Raw genomic sequence first — 20,182 nt, forward strand, 5'->3', positions numbered from 1 at the left:
CAACAGGGTGATATTCCAGATATCTTCCACCATATCATCATCCTTCTCAGGATACAGCAAAACACCATGCAGCAGACAGCCTTCACTTTTATTGAAAAGGAACTCTTGTAAAATGAACAGTTTGAATATTTTGTGGTTAATAGGAAGTGATGTACAAGAGATCACAATTGTTGATGATAGATGATTGTTGCAAGCAATGGAATCATGTAGATAAGTATTTATTGTGTGAACTATTGTGACTCACAAGAAATACTAAAAATTACTGATATTTACTGAAACTCTATCAAAATTAAGATTTTTTTCTGTTAAGAAAAAATAAATAACCTATTTCAAGTAAAAGTTTTTCTTTAACAAGCATAGTGAAGAGTAATACCTCTGCAATTATCAATTACTTCAACACCAATTGAAAGTAGAAAGTAAGGGAATATTTCATTTTTACAATCGCATTGTACTAGAAATAAACTTTCAACACCGTAGGTCATATTCAGTTCGAACAGTACATACCGAAGGTATGGTAAGTATGTAACAAAACTGGTTAACGGGACACTAGAGAGATCCTTTTTCAACAGAAAAAATATGACCCAGGCTGCAAAATTGGAAGGTTGTGGGTTCAGAACCAAGTGGTGTCCAGTTGGCCATTTTTGTTCTGTACTATCTCTTCAACATGTACACGAATACCCGGAAAGTCTACCACTTTTCCCCACACCTGTGAGGTTGTGATGTGAACTGTCATATAAATGATAACAGATGATTGTTTAACAGCCAGAAAATCTTCCTGACATCAACCCTATGTGGAGGGATGTAATCACTATTGCGTGTTGCTGTGGTGGTTGATAGCATGGTGTGTTGTCTGAATATGAAGAGGAGAATGTTGGGACAAACACAGACAGTCAGTCCCCAAGCCAGAAAAATTAATCAGATGTAATTAAAATCCCCGACCTGGCTGGGAATCGAACCTGGTACCCTCTGAACTGAAGGCCTCAATGCTGACCATTCAGCCAAGGTTAAAATCCCTGACCTGGCTGGGAATCGAACCTGGTACCCTCTGAAGTGAAGGACTCAATACTGACCATTCAGCCAAGGTTTTGCTCTCTAGCACTACCATTTCATATTACAAAATTTTTCAAAATTAGTATTTCAAAGTTACTCATAAGGTCATTCCAGAGACATGTAACAATTTACACACCTATTAGCCCCTTCCTCTTGAAAACATGTTATTTTTTTTTCCCTTGTGAACAACAGTAGTTATTTAAATTTATTATAAATATTGTATTACCCTGATGGTAAAATGTAATGGGGAGCAAAAGATAAGTTAGAAATCCAACATGCCACAACTCACACGCCACACACTGTTCCAGCCTGGGAACACTGAAAATGGTTGCATTTCCCAGATGCTAGCGGTACAAGTGGTGACCAGTGGCACTAATGTTGGTGAACACAGGATATAGAATTGATGAAGCATCTGACATATCTGCTACTTAAGGCATTGTTTCAGATAATTGTTGTATGCTTTTCTCCTTTCTAAGCCAATAAAGCATAACCACACTGATAATACAGAACTAATATTTCACTCATATTTGACAATGGGATATAATTATTATTCTGAACTTTCAATTGAATTTTTACCAGTATCTCTAGAGATAAATAATTTTTCAATTCACTACAGTTATCATAAGAAACATACCAAGTGGGGTGTCAACCAGAACAGCATTGTAAAGTTCGGCAGGTGTTGCTGCCACATGAATTGCTTCCATTTGCTCAAAACTTCCCAAAGGGTGGCACTTTGGAATCAATTCTGAAATAGGTCTCTGATGTAGAGTACCTGTGATCAGTAGGATGATATTGTCAATCATGTAGCTGTACCTAGATAAGACAAAAACAAAACATTTTACACAAAATTCACATACTATGCTTAAGAAACTATAATGTGAAACTGACATTTCATCAACTTTGAAATGTATGGTTTGTTAGTAACTTCATCTTACCCTGCACCAACTGACCAGAAATTATAATCTGAGAGAAAAGCTCACAAAAAAAATGTATATTTTAGTAAAAAAATATCCTGGGAATACCACTTGCTTGTTAAGTCACTACTGTACTGTATAATTTGAAGCTACTTTAATATTTCTAGAAACAATATTGCACTAGTCCCCACAATTTTTCACTAAAATTATTAAAATATTAAATTTACAAAAGATAAAACAATACATTGAAAGATACAAACATATAATGGGACAAAATGCAATGACAGGTCAAGCAGTGGAAAAGGGAGCAACAGAAAGAAAAGGCCAAACATGAAAAAACAAAAGGACAAGGACAATCTCCACGTCTTCATACAATGTCATCTTGAAATAGTCAATTGTATGAACGGAGTCAATGGTAAGATCCTAGCAATATTGGCTATCAGTAGGTACGGTATTGGATTTCATGAGACAGGTTGTTGGGACCGATGACCTTAGATGTTAGGCCCTTTAAACAATAAGCATCATCATCATCATCATCATCAGACAGGCTGTTTATATGGAGACTGTGATATGTGAAGCTTTGGAGTCTGTCCTTGTTCATATTTTGATGTTTATGTCTTTCCTGCATGTTGCTCAGTCCTCCCAGATCTGATGAGTTATGTTTCTAATTTTCAATTTCACTACCCATACTAAATTATCCATTATGTAGCGATTACAGTTTTATGGAATTATATTGACTTCATTACTCTCAATATGGTTCTGTTGCTGAGAATAACCAGGAATAAAGTGCTCCAAGAGGTAATTCATTTACCATTATAAAATACAGTGGTCAAACAAAATTGCAATAAATTAACTTCGTAAATTAAAACACGTTGTATAACCACACTAAGAAAGAGAATGATTGTACAATAATTTAGGAGCTATAAATTTACATCAGTTACCAATTCAATAAATTCCCATGTGAACGACACTAGAATGTGTTAGCAATGTCAACACTGGAGTCACACTGATAACAGCCGAGGGGCACAGTCGGTGAAAGATAGATGAATCACGTCCGCTCACTATCTCTGTAACAATCTCACGACAATGAATAGCAAATGTTGGAACTAAGATTACATAGTTTGAAGTAGCTGGTTGTGTACTGCCGCTTTTTGTTGTGAACTGTGTTAGAGAGCCATGCAAGTATGTCATTTCTCCTGTATTTGCCGCTCAGAAAAGCGGTAGGATATTGTACCATTCATAGTTATCACATTTGTGCAAATTATTTGAGTCTATTTCACCACTACCACCTGCATGATACTGTAGAGGTACTACCACCAACGTGTTGTGCACAATCATATAACAAACCACACAATTTTTTGGACACCTGTATTTGCACGCTTAGGACAGTATTTATGGTCTTTTATGAAGTGTAAGAAAAGTAGTGTATTACACTTTCAGATCAGCCTCAGAGAATTTGGAGCCTTGGTTAATTGAGGCTCAGATAATTGAGGTTCTGCTGTATTAAAAATATATATGTGAAGATAAGTAACATTAAAAATGAACTGAGAAATATCAAGCTATAAATTGCCACACATGGATTACTTCTTACTTTCTTCAACACTTGAACTTCATAGGTTAACCCAGAGATTACCAAAGATTACACAGATCCACCTCCTATGTTTTATCCTGTATCCTCAGATACCCTATATTTGCAGCTCAGCACTTCAAAGACAAAATTAATTAAATTAAAGCAGAGGGTTCAAGTTGTTTAATTATGTCTCCCTTCTTTCATCAAGAGAAGGAATTATTGCTCTATTTTAGAGACTTGATAGTATGTAGTTGTAGTGGCTCCATGGTGACATGGAGATTAAGCAAAAAAGACAATCAAGAAAAAAAAGAAAGGAAAAAAAAAGGGGAAAAGATTAGTTGGTATTGTATTTGCTCGAGGCCGTGAAGACATCAGGAGAAAAAAAGTTGTCTAGTCTTCTTTTGAGAGAGGTGAAGTTAGCGATTAAAAGAATATGGAGTCAGTTCTAAAATGACTGTGGTCTAGAATTAATAAATGATATAGTAATATTGGCAGCCCCAATGTAATCAGTGGAGGTACAGTTTAATCTGGTGAATTGAGAGACTGAGTATCAATTCAGCAATTCCAGCTTGTGCACCATACAATTTCACATTAATGTAAACATTGTTTCAAGGTAACAAAAACAACTCCAGAGTAAGTAATAAGGAGGATATGAAAGAAGCTAGCAAGGAGAGTGTGAAAATACAAGGGCCATCCGATAAATAAGTTTCCTATTTTACAAAAAATACAAGTGGATTATTTACACTTGGGAAATATTTTATTTTCATTCTACAAATACACTACTACTCCACAGTCACCATTTCTGTCCAAACACTTCTGGTATCTCGGCATCAGTTTTTTGATACCTTCGTCATACCAGGTCGGGTCCTGTCTCCGTAGATAGCGGTTCACCTACGCTTCCACCTCTTCATCAGTTGCAAACCACTGCCTCCAAGGTGCAACTTGAGTTGTGGAAAGAGATGAAAATCACTCTGGGCAACATCCGGAGAATAAGGTGGATAGGGGAAAAGGTCCTGTTTGAAGTTCTGCAGCAAATTCTGGATCCTTTGAGCTGAATGGGGGCATGTGTTGTCATGAAAGCGCAACACTTTCCAAGACAGAAGACTAGGACTTTTTCGTTTGATTGCAGCTCTGAGATTCGTAAGAACCATGCAGTACCTCTCAGCTGTGACCGTAGTGCGCCGGGGCTGGTACTCAAGACAGTAGCCATAACTTTGCCTGCAGAGGCTGAGGTCTTGGGGATTTTTTTAGTGCAAGTCTGCCAGGTTTCTTCCATACCATGCTTTGAATGATTGCACCCAGCTTTCCTCTCCAGTGACAATGCGGCAAAACATTCGTTCTCCCTCTCTTTGAAACATCTGCAGAAAAGATGGAGCCGCCTCGATCCATTCTTGCTTGTGAGTATCGGTAAGCAAAGGTGGGACCCATCTTGCACAGACTTTCCGATTCTGCGAAACATCTGACAGGATCATTGCAATAGAGGAGCGTCCAAGTTCCATAGCAGGAGACAGAAAATTCATTATCTCATCAATACTAATGCGGTGATCTTCGTCCACCACATTCGAACTGCAACAGTGGCTGCATTGCTTGAAGAGGTAACAGGCCTGCTGCTGCGCTCGTCATCACACACATTTTGCTGTCCTTCCAGGAACCATGAACGCCAGTGGAGAACCATTTGGATGCTCATGCATTCTTCACCATAAACACACACTAAATGGTGATGAATATTAATAGCAGTTTCATTTTTCGCCATGGAAAAGCAAATAACAGAACGGAGTTCACAAGCGGACACGCTTTCAAATGGTAGGTCGATGGTAGCTGGCGCCATACTGGTGAACATGGAGCAAGCATGTGCTGTTGAAGGTCAAGCGCGGCCACCATACCGCAATGACAGTTCCTACAGTATCAACTTAGTTTTAAAGCATGTGGTTTACAGAGGCAAAAATAGGGAAACTTATTTATTGGATCGCCTTCGTACTTCTGTTTTGGTTAGAAAGTCCAGATATTTGGTTCCAAGTTGAGGCGCAGTTCAAGCTGAACAGAATTCAACGCAAATGCACGCTGTTTGATTATTTAGTTTCTCAGCTTGAACGCAAGTATGTGGCTGACATTTTCGACATGTTTGATTCGGAAGAGGAAAACAAATACATACTTGCAAAACAAAGACTTTCGGGGTTATACCGCAAAAGTGATGATAGGCAACTTAAAAGACTGCTTGCCGGGCTGAGTGGCTCAGACGGTTAAGGCACTGGCCTTCTAACCCCAACTTGGCATGTTTGATCCTGGCTCAGTCCGGTGGTATTTGAAGGTGCTCAAATACGACAGCCTCGTGTCTGTAGATTTACTGGCACATCTATATCGATATTATAAATTTACTCATTTAGAACAAATTTTTCAAGTTCCCTATGGGCATCAACATCTTCATCACCAGTCATCTCTTACGAAAAATGCAGTCATTGGCTTCAACAGATTTTTCAACCAAAGTACTTCAAACCATTATGGCTTGATAAATTACCCGAGTCAATAAGAAATATTTTACTTGCTTCAGACGAAAACTTTGATAAATTAGCCATCATGACAAATAACCCAGGATGTTTATAGTGTTAGGAAATCTGAGGTTACTAATGATATGCCCCAAAACAGCTTGGAATCACTACTCAAGGAGTTGGTTGCCGAAGTATAATCTCTTGAACTACAGCTGGTATCCATTTGCCAAAGATCTCATAGTTAAAACCATGGAGGTAGCCAGTCCCCGGTCTAGAAAGGCAAGAATAATGGTCAAGAGGATTTTTTGTGCTGACCACGCGGCACGTCGTAATCTGCAGGCCTTCGGGCTGAGCAGCGGTCGCTTGGTAGGCCAAAGCCCTTCAAGATCTACAGTGCCATGGGGTTAGGTTAGGTAGCCAGTCACGTCGCAATAGTAGCTGCAGTCGTAGCCACCAAAGATACAATCCAGACAGTAAATTCTGCTACTTTTATTGCTGCTTTGGGAAAAGAGGTTGCTCCAAAAAGTGAGAGCAATCTCATACCTGGAAGGATTCGGAAAACTCCAGGGTGCAGTAGAAATAGTGGCACAATCCGCTGCAGAAAATCAAATGAGTTGTCGCAAATTCTGCTTATTTGTTGCCGACAAAAACTCGGGATTGTGTTTCCTTGTTGACAGTGGGGCTGATGTATCAAAGATACAAGACTCGAAGCAGAGCATTCCAAAGGATCCCAAGCCTTATACTGCCAGTGGAACAGAAATTCCATCAACTGAGGTCTCTGTAGAGAATTCACACAGCCTTTTATAGTAGCTAAAGTAAGCGAACGCAAGCAACAGGAAACTACAGCCGTAATTAATTCCCGAGGACATGCGGCTCTATCTGTATGAATGATGTACTGATCATGGCTTCCTCCCAGGTAAAATATTCCGGAGATAAACTAGTCCCCCTTTCGGATCTCCGGGTGGGGACTACACAAGAGGGGGGCGATCATCAGGAAGATGGATACTGACATTCTGCGAGTCGGAGCGTGGAATGTTAGAAGTTTGAATCGTTGTGGTAGATTAGAGAATCTGAAAAGGGAGATGGATAGACTAAAGTTAGATGTAGTTGGTATAAGTGAAGTACGTTGGCAAGAACAACAGGATTTTTGGTCAGGCGAGTACCGAATTATCAACACAAAATCAAACAAGAGGAAATGCAGGAATTAGTTTAATAATGCATAAGAAAATAGGGCAGCGGGTAAGCTACTACGACCAGCATAGGGAAGGAATTATTGTCGTCAAGATACACCAAACCAATGCCCACCACAACAGTCCTGGTCTACATGCCTACTAGCTCAGCGGATGAAGAGAAAATCGAAAGAACATATGAAGAGATAGAAGATTTAAAATAATATGTAAAAGGTGATGAGTAGAGCCCGGATTTCCATAAGCTGGTTACAATTCTCAAACTTCACAAATATTCGTTTTATGGCTTAACAATTCCAAATAACTGTTCTTTAGCGTGCATGTTTGCATGTTTTGGCCTTTTTAGGACAAAATTCATGCATAATGCATATTTTGAAGATTTTGGATTTAATAGCGAATATTTGGACATTTAATATTGCATAATATGACTTTTCTTGTGACTTTGGCGCATATATAATGCTAACTTGCATGATAGTGCCTTTTAGGAATGTTGGTTTGCAGAATTTGGGGCCTTTTTTCCACGTTATACAGAATGTCTATTACTGAGAAACTGAGAGAATGTATTCCTGGCATCCTACATGACAACCAAAATTAGTACATAATCCAATTAACCAAACGCGTTCTTATTTGCTGCTTGAGTAAATGTTGACATAAGCCGGAAGGCCCCACTTTGATCTGTGTAATTCTTGGGACTAAATTGTCCCAGTTATACATTGTTATAAATCGAACCATAAACTGTGCATTACTCATTGACGGCTCATTCTTTTGTCTGTGTTAGATGAACAAAATAAAACTTGTATTGCATTTCCGTGACGCCGCATTACTGAGCTAGCAGCTGGTTTTGCACAGAACCCTCTTCCGTTCTTATCCTGGATTTTCCTATCGGGAACTGTCACTCGTCACTTTGTTATCGCAGCCTGCAATCAATGCCAGTTATTGAGGAGATACAAATGTGTCTACCATCATTCCACGGAGAAGCATAACTGCGGCAGCTAGATATAAGTTGAAAAAAGTGATCCGTTCAAATCCCGATTTTGATTTGTCAAGCTTATATAAGACACATTGTAGTGAAAATGTAAAAGACGTACAATTTGACCTCACTTTTTGTGACGTAGAACTTCTGTGCTTAAGGATGTGCTGACAGATAAATGGACGAGCTTAAATCAAGGCAATTTGGAGAAATTAGTTGTTGTACAAATGTTTCAAAAGGAAGTGAATTTTGATTGTGCATATTTCCAGTTTATCGTGCATGTTTTGCTATATGATAGTGCATGAAAGCATGCATATTTTGAGATTTGATAGTGCATGGAAATCCGGGCTCTAGTGATGAGAATCTAATTGTGATGGGAGACTGGAATGCAGTAGTAGGCCAAGGAAGAGAGGGTAATACAATAGAACTTGGATTGGGACAAAGGAACAAAAAAGGAAGTCGGCTGGTTGAATTCTGCACTGATCATAATTTAGTCCTTGCCAATACTTGGTTCAAACACCACAAACAACGGCTTTATATGTGGACGAGACCTGGAGACACTGGAAGGTATCAAATGGACTTCATTATGATTAGGCAAAGATTCAGAAACCAGGTGTTGGATTGCAAAACTTTCCCAGGAGCAGACGTGGACTCTGACCACAACTTGTCGGTCATGAAATGCCACCTGAAGCTGAAGAAATTGAAGAAAGGGAAGAATGCAAAAAGATGGGATCTAGACAAGTTGAAAGAAAAGAGTGTGAGGGATTGTTTCAAGGAACATGTTGCAAAAGGACTAAATGAAAAGGCTTAAGGAAAAACAGGAGGAAGAGTAGATAGTCATGAAAATGAAGTCAGCATGGCTGCTGAAGAATTGTTAGGAAGAAAGAAACAATCAACTAAGAATCAGTGGATAACTCAGGAGATACTAGACCTGATTGATGAATGACGAAAATACAAGAATGCTAGAAATGAAGAGGGCAGAAAAGAATACAGGCAATTAAAGAATGAGGTGGATAGAAAGTGCAAGGTAGCTAAGGAAGACTGGCTGAAGGAGAAGTGCAAGGATGTCGAAGGTTGGATGGTCCTAGGAAAGGTAGATGCTACATACAGGAAAATCAAGGAAACCTCTGGAGAAAATAAATCTAGGTGTATGAATATTAAGAGCTCAGATGGAAAGCCACCTTTAGGGAAAGAAGACAAAGCAGAAAGATGGCAGGAACATATCCAACAATTGTATCAAGGTGAAGATGTAGATAATTTGGTTCTGGAACAAGAAGAGGCTGTTGATGCTGATGAAATGGGAGATCCAATTTTGAGGTCAGAGTTTGACAGAGCTGTGAGCGACCTAAATAGGAACAAGGTACCTGGAATTGATGACATTCCCTCTGAATTACTGACTGCCTGTATAATCTGTATAAAAATCAGTCTGCAGTGATAAGTATCGAGGGCTTTGAAAAAGAAGGAGCAATCCAGAAAGGAGTGAGGTAAGGCTGCAGTTTGTACCCCCTCCTATTCAATGTTTACATAGAACAGGCAGTAAAGGAAATCAAAGAGGAATTTGGAAAGGGAATTACAATCCAAGGAGAGGAAATCAAAACCTTGAGATTTGCCGATGATATTGTTATTTTATCTGAGACTGCAGAACATCTCGAGAAGCTGCCGAATGGTATGGACGAAGTCTTGGGTAAGGAGTACAAGATGAAAATAAATAAGTCCAAAACAAAAGTAATGGAGTGCAGTTGAACTAAGGCAGGTGATGCAGGAAATATTAAATTAGGAAATGAAGTCGTAAAGGAAGTAGATGAATATTGTTACTTGGGTAGTAAAATAACTAACGATGGCAGAAGTAAGGAGGACATTAAATGCAGATTAGCACAAGGAAGGAAGAGCTTTCTTAAGAAAAGAAATTTGCTCACTTCAAACATTGATATAGGAATTAGAAAGATGTTTTTGAAGACTTTTGTGTGGAGCGTGGCATTGTATGGAAGTGAAACATGGACGATAACTAGCTCAGAAAGACAGAATAGAAGCTTTCGAAATGTGAATGTGGTGTTACAGAAGAATGCTGAAGGTGAGATGGATAGAGCGAATCACAAATGAAGAGATACTGAATCGAATTGGTGAGAGGAGATCGATTTGGCTAAATTTGATGAGAAGAAGAGATAGGATGATGGGACACATCTTAAGACATCCAGGACTTGTTCAGTTGGTTTTTGAAGGAAGTGTATGTGGTAAGAACAGTAGGGGTAGACCAAGGTATGAATATGACAAGCAGATTAGAGCAGATGTAGGATGCAGTAGTTACGTAGAAATGAAAAGTTTAGCACAGGATAGGGTGGCATGGAGGACTGCATCAAACCGGTCTATGGACTGATTACTCAAACAAACAACAACAAAGTAAGCAAAGGTATTTTGGGTGTTGACTTTCTACATCATTTCAACTTGCTGGTGATAAGCATCAATGTTTATTAGATGATAACACAAAACGGACTGTAAATGGAAATGTGGGTAGTATCGCTGAAAGTAATGTTGTCAGTACTTTGCCAAACCACCTAAAATTTTGGACATTTTAAGCAAGTATCCAAATATCACCGGGCCCAGTCTTTTCCCAACTAACATCAAGCATAATGTAAAGCACCACATCATTACTAAAGGACAACCCGTAGCATCTTGCTCATATCAGCTTGATTCCAAAAATCTAGCAAGCCTCTTGGCTGCAGCGCCTAAGTCTCTCAGCCAGGGAAGAATTTAAATTTGTGCTCAACCATGATGTAATTTAACCATCAAATTCTCAGTGGTCTAGTCCCTCACTCTTAGCACCAACGAAGGATGGCACATTGTGCTCTTGCATGTTATGAATCTCATTTTGATAACTGTATTGGAGTACAGAATGTAAAAAAGTTTCGAACAAATTTATTAAAAACCACCATTCCAATACTTTTAAATAAATTTCCAATAAATTTAAAGTATTGGAATGGTGGCTTTAATAAATTTGTTTGAAACTTTTTACACTGTGATCTTGCAGCGACTTTTGCAGACTCTATGGTTGAACAGTACCCGATCGATACCCCATTCTGAGGACTGAGGACTTTCAGCATATCCTTGTAAACAAGAACCAAAAATCACGGTAATAACACCATTCGGCCTTTACGAGTTTAATGTGATGCGATTTGGACTTAGAAACTCACCAGGTACATTGCAACGTTTTATCAATAAAGTATTCAGAGGACTGGGTTTTATTTCTGCATACATAGATGATTGTCTAATCGCTTCAATCTTCAGAAGAGCATACACAACATCTCAGAATAGTCTCTGAACGACTGAATAAGTATGGTCTATGTATCAACATGTCTGGTTACCTTGCAACATCAAAGGGGACCCAGCCACTACCAGACAAAGTTGACGTCATTATGAACTTAAAAACAATCAGAAACTATTCAAGGACTCGGAGATCATTTTCAGGAACAAACTTCTACAGGGGATGCCTCCCGAATGCTGCTGAGACCCAAAGTGTTGTACATGAGTATCTAAAAGGAGTAAGAAAACATGAGAAGCGAAAAATTCAATGAACACCTGAAACTGAAGCAACAATGCTTATTTATCCCAATCCAAACTACACACTAGCTCTTGTGACTGATGCTAGTAACTACACGATTGGAAGAGTCATACAACAGCTTGAAGACGATGGATGGGAGCCCCTTGCCTTTTATTTTTTTTTAAAGTTGAATGACACACAGGAGTCGTACTTATGACCAGGATCTTCTAACCATCTACCTATCCACAAAACATTACAGACATTTACTTGAAGTTCATCATTTTGTGATTTATACTCGCCATCGACCATTGTTGTATGCATTCAAGCAAAAGAATTAAAAGGCATTGCCTCGGCAGTAATGACAGCTGCAACATGTTTCAGAATTTTCACTACACATCCGTCACCGTAGTGGGAAATTAAATACTGTGGCTGATATGCTTTCAAGGATTGATTCACTTAGTACTCTCGACCTAGATTGAGTAGCTGATGTCCAAGTCAATGATACTGATTTTCTAACATTAAAGAATGGTGCTACATATCTATGAAATTCATACCCTACGAATTTCCAAGTGGAAAAAGTTTGTGGTATGATGTCTCGACGAACTCCATCAGACCTTTCATTCCTCAACAATTTTGAAAACTGTCCTTCACTCAGTTCCACAAGTTACAACATCCAGGAGCCATTCTGTGAAGCAAATGACATGTCATTTCATTTGGCCAGACCTTAATTGAAATGTTCGTGAATGGGCTAGAGCTTGTTTGGCTTGCCAAAAGACATACACATGACCTATAGGAAATTTCCAACAACCTGATCGCTTTTCTGCTGTCCATATTGATTTAGTTGGCCCAGTGGCTCCTTCAGACGGATATACACATTTTTAAACTGGAATAGACAGATTCACAAACTTGACTGAAGCAGTTCCATTAAATACCATTACTGCAGAACCAGTAGCCAAGGCTTTTTATGAAAACTGGACATCTCGCTTCGGAGTACCGTCTTCTGTTGCTACTGACCAAGGAAGACAATTTGAAGCACCCCTCTTTAAATGCTTGGGAATGCTATGCGGCATAAAGCTCCAAAAAAACAACACCTTATCACCTCAGAGTAATGGGAAAATTGAAAGACTGCACCATACACATACAACAGCTTTGAAGCTACATAATTCATCAAAATGTTCAGAAACCCTGGCAATGATCCTTCTTGGTCTGCATGCAGCAATCAAACAGGAAACTGAAACATCAATTTCTCAAATGGTGTTTGAAAAAACCATTAAGTTGCCAGGAGAATTCTTAGGTGTGCCAGCTTCGAAGAATGATTGCTCAGATACTTTCTTGACCCAACTCCAAGACACTATGAGAACCTGTTCCTGTACAAGTGAAAACCAATAAAAATGTATTTGTGCACAAAGACTTAACTCTTTTCACATGTGTTTGCACGTGTGAATAGAGTGAAGAAGCCTCTGGAACCTACTTATGAAGGTCCATTCCCTGTGGTTGAACTGATAAATTTTATCACTGTGTTCACCAAGTCAAGAAACTGCAACTTTCGGTGGACAGATTAAAACCAGCACATTTGTTAGTGGATGAGGACCAGGTTAACCAGAGGGGGAATGATGTAACAGCTCCAGGTTAACCTGGACTAACTTGAAAATAATCCGCCTCAACAAGAAAACCACTTTTTATCAACACCAATATCGATAACCAGGACACCACTTCTCAGTAAAATAGAAATAGAACCAAAAAGTGCAGTGAAAACACAAGTTTGTGGAACAGTCCATTTTCCCAAAATGCTTTCTTGAGCATGTTGTTCTTGTGTAATTTGTAAATACTGCTTTATTTTATTCTATTATTATTATTATTACCGTGGGTGGACGGACGAAAGAAGACAGGCTGCCAGAGAGAGGATGCTGAAGTTCTGGGCTGTGAGGAAGGCTTCCAGAAACATGTAATTGTTATCTAACGTGGTCTCTAATGGCCGTAAACGAATATATATATATATTATTACGGGGATACCCGTGGAACAGCAGAGGTGAAAGAAGGTGCGGGCTGGAATGGGTCTAACTACCAAGCAGAGATATTGATTAAAATTGAATTAAAGGTTATATTTTCAACCATAGCAAAACTTAACAATTTTGACATAGAATTTGAACATTCAACGAATAACAACAAGTTAACAAATCAGGTACAAGACCAGGAAAGCCAACATTTAGACACACTTTAACGATCTGGGCTTCAAGCCCCACTTTTTACAATTCCTGAGCTCTCAGCTCACAACCACATATTTATCAAAGGGCAGAAAACCCCTAATAACCTGGAGTATTTGCTCCCACCTAGCACTGTCAGGCCTCCTAGAGGCACATATCCAAGAAAGAGCTGACCCGCTCTCAATTTTTCAAGCCTATCAAAGGCCACAACGGACTTTACTATTAACTGCCCTCAAGGCACACTTACAAAGAAACAGGGGTATCTTGTACCCAACCTAATGGGCCTTAGTAGAAAAATAGTAGGTTAAGTTAATGGCCCGCAACACCAAGTAGAATGGAGGCGTGTACTTGCACTCCTACATGAAATCTTTTAAAACCTAAGAGGCACTAGGCCGATGAACCAGGGGCTATTCCCAAACTATGGAGGCGACTCGTATAAGAAAATTTAATACATTAAGTAAGAAAAAGTTACCAAAACGTAGTCACCTCAAGGCAAAAATGAAGGGGAGCTCGAGAGGCTAAAGCACTCTCTATCCCCGATTTACAGTTGAAGATATATGAAGTTTTACAAAAGTGACGGCAATTTACATGTTTGAAGATAGGTTACATAATAAAGGTTTTGGACCTTCCCCACGGGTTAAACTGCTGAGCTAGCAAGAAATAAAGATGGTTAAGTGGCCATTACCTTGTTGAAGAGCTGCTGCCCGATGAAAGGGGCGCTTCCCGCCTCCTGCTACACTTCCATACACTAGGCTAGATGTTGTTCGAGTGGCCGAGAGACAGGAAAATCGGCAGTTTTTATACTCTCTGGGAAGATTCGAGACCTTTCAAGAATAATTAAGACACACCCACAGTCGTTTACTGGGTAGCTTAGAGTTACACATCAAAATCAAAGAAGGACACAATTGGTCAAAAATTAATTACAGAAATTCTGGATTGGCTCAATTCAAAACTGGCGGAAAGAAAAGATTAATATTGCCAACCCACAAATGAAAAAACGAAATTTAGTAAAGATAAAACTTATGAATACAAAATTTCTTCAAATAAAGTTCTTCCACTTCGCACCCGGGTGCATGGTCATAGTTTTTTGTAGAAACATCTATCAGAGACTGTCCACACTTCTTGATCAATAGAAAACAAAACAAGTTGAACTCCACACAGTACTGACAACTTCGTAATTACAAAATTTACGGTAGTGACATCAAGAAAACTTATGAGTTGATACAGTTGTTAAAGTTCAGAGTTTCTCCTGTAGAGGAGTACTTTAAGGTGGAAAATTTAAATGTGCGGCGTAGAGGTGTACCAGCCGGTACAATTATTATTTTTTATTTTTTTATTTTTTACGCCCACATTGGAGCACTGAAATCAATCTATATACAATCAAGTTTTATGAATATTGGTTACAAATTTGGTTGATGTTTCTTCTTTTGTTCCCAGAAATGTTTCATTCTCTCTGACCTGGCAGCCCATTGTTCGTCAGTTATGTTCTACTGTTTGCGTGTATAGGTCTTCAGTTCAAGTCTCACGTCGTTATTTCTCAGGATCCTCTTCTCTTCTCTGTTTTCAATTTGTTGAATTGCCAAGCCTAATTCATTTAAATCTTCTTGGACTTCTTTGAACCAGTGATTTTTAGTTTTACTATTCCAAAAGTAGTTTAATAAATGTTTGAGTATCCTAGTTTCTGGTAGTCGTGATATGTGACAGAAAAAAGCAACTCTTCTTTTCCGCATTGTATCTATTATAGACTCAGCCCTGGTATACAACTTTATTAGGTTATTATTATTATTATTATTATTATTATTATTATTATTATTATTATTATTATTATTATTATTATTATTATTATTATTATTATTATTTTAGTTCCCAATTAATTTTAAATTTTGTTCATGACCTTGTCGCTGGAGGGGGAGTGAGGTAGCGGCTCCGTGGTGACAATGAGATTAAGGAAAAAAAAAAAAAAAAAAAAAAAAAGAAAAAAAAAAAAAAAAAAAAAGGGATGATAAGGAAAAGCAGGAGATTAGATGGTATTGCATTTGTTTGAGGTCATGGAGACTTAGGGAAAAAGTTGTTGCAAGTCTTCTTTTGAGAGAGGCGAAGTTGGGGATTAAAAGAATATGGTGTCAATTCTAAAATGATAGTGGTCTAGAATTAATAAATGATTTAGGAATATAGTTAACAGCCTTTAGGATATAATGCATGTGTTGTCAGTCAGAATGTGGTTGTACAATTCACCACTGGGCCCTTAGCTGAGTCCTGGCATTGCTTCCAATTGTGCCAAGCCCTGCATCTATCCTATCTGACCTACCTTGATCAACCATTGTTCTTTTCAGACCCAACTCTATTAGGTTTGAAGGACTAGGGAGTCTCATTGTCATGGCCTTCATGGCCCTCGTCTCTTTGTGGCCGATACCTTCATTTTTTGAAGTCGGACTTCTTCCATTTTTCTCTCTGATTAAGTGTTATATAGAGGATGGCTGCCTAGTTGTACTTCCTCTTAAAACAATAATCACCATTGGGCCCTACACAATTAACACGAAACAACCATGACAACAGGTAACTTTCCCATATGCATGCCTAAAATCTAATATGGAATGAAAGAGCATGTAATTGAGAATGTATTACGTGATATAATCCAGAAACGTTGACAGAGGTTCCACAGCATGATTTCTCATGTGCTGAAATTCAATGACAAGTTTCTCCCTAAGCTTGTCATCAATTACTGATACTTGTAGAGGACTGGGCTCATTTGCTAGAAAGCTGCCATAATCAGTTCCTTGGAGATGGAGTTTCAAATCTGAAACAAAAAAGCATTTAAAAACCATCACTTATTTAGACAGATCTCATTTTGTTTCCTATTACACTGTAAATACAAAAAGATTTCAACAAAATACATTAATAGATGTAGATAAACAACCTTCCTGAATCTGCAACTCTAGATGAAATGTACCTAAAATCAAGAGAAATACACAGAGGAAGCAAATATTTTAAGGGTAAGTACAAGATGATTTCCTTTCAACTATAATCTAAACATGATTTGGGGTTTTGGGCCTATACCGTGTCAAGAAAATAAGGTGAAACTCTTTACGTTTCGCAGAGAACTGTGCTCCAAGTCTTCAGAAGAAAATCTTGACTCTTCACAAGGTTGTAAGGAAACTGTGTAAAAAAAAAAAAAACCACAAACATGAAGAAACACACTTAAATACACATTCCTCTTTCATTTTACATTGCATACTACTTTTCCTGTCCATGATTTGCTTTGCAGGATACTACAATAATATTCTCCAAGGTTTCTGGTATAAATCTGTGGCATTTGTTAAAATTAGCTTCAATGCAGAGAATGATCCCGCTACATCTACTATGGTTGTCTGAAGTCGCCTGGATTCGAGGTAAGGGGTACGAGGGGTAAGCATGGCTGCTGCGCATGCACCAATGTCAAGTCCTGATAATAAAAATCTGTTCCACCCGCTGTGATTCTTGTGAACTGAGGTGCTGTTCTGAAGTTTCAAAGTGGTAGTGCAATTGTGTTTTAGTTGCACATTTACTGTAAGTACTGCATAATGAACAGTTTAATAATGAACATACACTTGTTTGAGAAGGCTCTCACATTCTATCACAACTGATGTTTATACTGTAGCTTAGTTTAGCTGTTACTCATGTCATACCTACAAGCTGCCGTGACTTATCAGATGCAGACAGTACATCTACAGATGTAACACAACAGTGCTTTAATTCAGGAGTAAGTGCAGGTGTTACACATTCTGGTAGATCCACATTATCAATACCAGCCAAACATTTGTTTATAGCTACCATGATGTCCTAGCCCAAATTTTGTTTGAGGACATTACGATATTTTGTTTCCAGGCGGAGTCTGAGGTTTCCGGGATACCTTTCAGTTCACTCTTCACTTTCTCCATAATCTCCAGCGAATCACTAAGATGCCACCCACATATTCCTAGCTTCTTGACTGATTCTGGTATGATTTGGAAGTGTCTCCTGATAAGTGTCAGTTCCCTTTGAATCGTTTCATTGCTGAAAGACACTTTTGGCTCCTAAATAGCACTGACATCAAATCCTGACAATAGAAAAGCACAGCTTAATACAAGTTCTCCAGCATGTAAGGATTGGCTCTGAAGGAAGAGGAATGTCCAATAAGCAATTCCAGTAAGCCTTTGTCCATAGAGGCAATTTCACAAACACTTTCTTCGTAGCGGATATTTGGAAATTGTGACCTTATTTCTTCTGCAACCCTGTTAAGGCTGTGAGTTGCAAACGCTGAGTGAATCGAATTAGGATAAAATACCTTTAATGCAGCAACGGCTTTTAACATGTAGCTGGCATAATCAGTCAGAAACACCTGGAACTGACTGTCGTGCCAACCCAAAGACCAGAGCAGGCATACTGAATCACTGACAAAGCAAGTAACTGCAGAATGATTTGCCCTTTTCAACACTTTGCAGGATACAAGATACGGGGTACCTGGTTCATCAATTTTCCGACCACCATTTTGCTACTGATCTACCACATCCATGCATCCATAATTCCGTCTATTACTCCCCAAATCAGACAGTCAAGTAACTCAGTTTGGATTTCTTCCATCTTCGAATTATAACATTTGTCCAAGTTTGCTTTTCGAACTGTAGACTCTTGAGGAATAGACTGGTTGGAATACTTCTCAATAAACATTCGGAAATGAGGGTGGGTTAAACTATCCCATGGAATATTTGCAGCAATCATCGTGCGACACAAATCACGGGTAAACTTATTTTGTCCCAAAGTGGACGAAAGTTCTTGTGTCAAGAAGGTTTGTTTCGTCTTGCCGCGACCAACACGTCACCAGACAGTTCACTAATATGACAATAATCAACACTAAAATATCGAAATATTAATTCACATTCACACGCTTGAAAGAGGAATGTGTATTTAAGTGTGTTTCTTCATAATTGTGTGTTTTTACACAGTTTTTTTACAACCTTGTGATGAAAGTAACAATGTTTCAACTCTCTACGAATGTTGAGTCCGATGACTTTATGGAACATGTAGTTGGCTAGTATGGCCCGTTACCGAGCTTGATAGCTGCAGTCGCTTAAGTGCGGCCAGTATCCAGTAATCGGGAGATAGTGGGTTCGAACCCCATTATCGGCAGCCCTGAAGATGGTTTTCCGTGGTTTCCCATTTTCACACCAGGCAAATGCTGGGGCTGTACCTTAATTAAGGCCACGGTCGCTTCCTTTCCATTCATAGGCATTTCCTATCCCAGCGTCACCATAAGACCTATCTGTGTCGATGCGACGTAAAGCAAATGGAAAAAAAAAAAGGTATGGCGCGTTTTTCAGGGAATGTAGCTGTTTTATTTCATTCAAGGCCATGAAGAGGATAATAAAAATATGGTAATCAACTCATTTTTTAGAAATATCTTCTGCCAATTCACTGAATCTATTAAATACGGTCACGCGTGTCATCACTTTGGAGAAGGCAGTGGCTGACAGTACATGCTCCTTTTACTTTCTCCCAGCTAGTCTCAAGAAGGAAGCAGGGAAGTTACGATCACTCTGGGTGTCCCACATACCGTTTTGTGCACAACAGACTACGGCACATGCCGTAACTCTGGTGTGATGCACATTACTTCTACAGTATTAGGCTAACATTGTTTAAAAGTACTAGTATACAACTTTTTATTTTCAGTACGAAGCATTTATAATTTTTGCATTTTGACACATTCTTTACTTCAAGACCACCAGCCAAATGTGTAACATCAACGTATTTGTTCCTTCTCCCACTCTATTTCTTTCATGCAGACTTCTCATAGAACCAGCCATCTATGACACTGCCTGCACAAAAGGCTAGTTCCCTCACTCCCATTCGACACTCTCTGTATTTTTGTTTTGTAAAATGCATACGATATGTGCAAACTGGTGAACATTTCCTCCTTTAATCTCTATTAAAATTAATTAAATTCTGTACAGACTCTGAAGATATATTTGGAAGTTAAAAAGCATAGAGATCCTTTCCTTCACAGAAGTTTGGGTAAAGGTGGAATGAAGTTCCCTCAGCGTCAATGACATTATAATAAGAAGCCATTACAGATACTATGCGTACGAGGTGACTGGGATTCTTTGGATATATCATGAGGATGCAGGATTCAAGACTTCTGAAACAACTAGTACAACATAATCTCGTCTCAAAAACTACCACAACAGGCTGTAAATGGATCAGAGAAGTAAGAGAGGATCTGAAGGAAATACAGTAGGCCTTAAAACAGAAGA

General features: G+C 38.7%; 1 protein-coding gene across 1 annotated transcript in view; it reads right to left on the bottom strand.

Annotated features, from left to right (window-relative positions):
- VhaAC39-1 (V-type proton ATPase subunit VhaAC39-1) overlaps positions 1-20,182 on the bottom strand; it is a 40,483-nt gene that overhangs the window by 11,550 nt on the left and 8,751 nt on the right. Inside the window, exons 2-3 of the mRNA XM_067145122.2 lie at positions 16,542-16,713; positions 1,685-1,863 (exon numbers count right to left, since the gene is read on the bottom strand). Of these exons, the coding sequence (XP_067001223.1) occupies positions 1,685-1,863; positions 16,542-16,713 (351 nt within the window). The remainder of the gene's footprint in view (positions 1-1,684; positions 1,864-16,541; positions 16,714-20,182) is intronic.

This window comes from Anabrus simplex, chromosome 4 (assembly GCF_040414725.1).
Source record: "Anabrus simplex isolate iqAnaSimp1 chromosome 4, ASM4041472v1, whole genome shotgun sequence".
Lineage (NCBI taxonomy): Eukaryota > Metazoa > Arthropoda > Insecta > Orthoptera > Tettigoniidae > Anabrus > Anabrus simplex.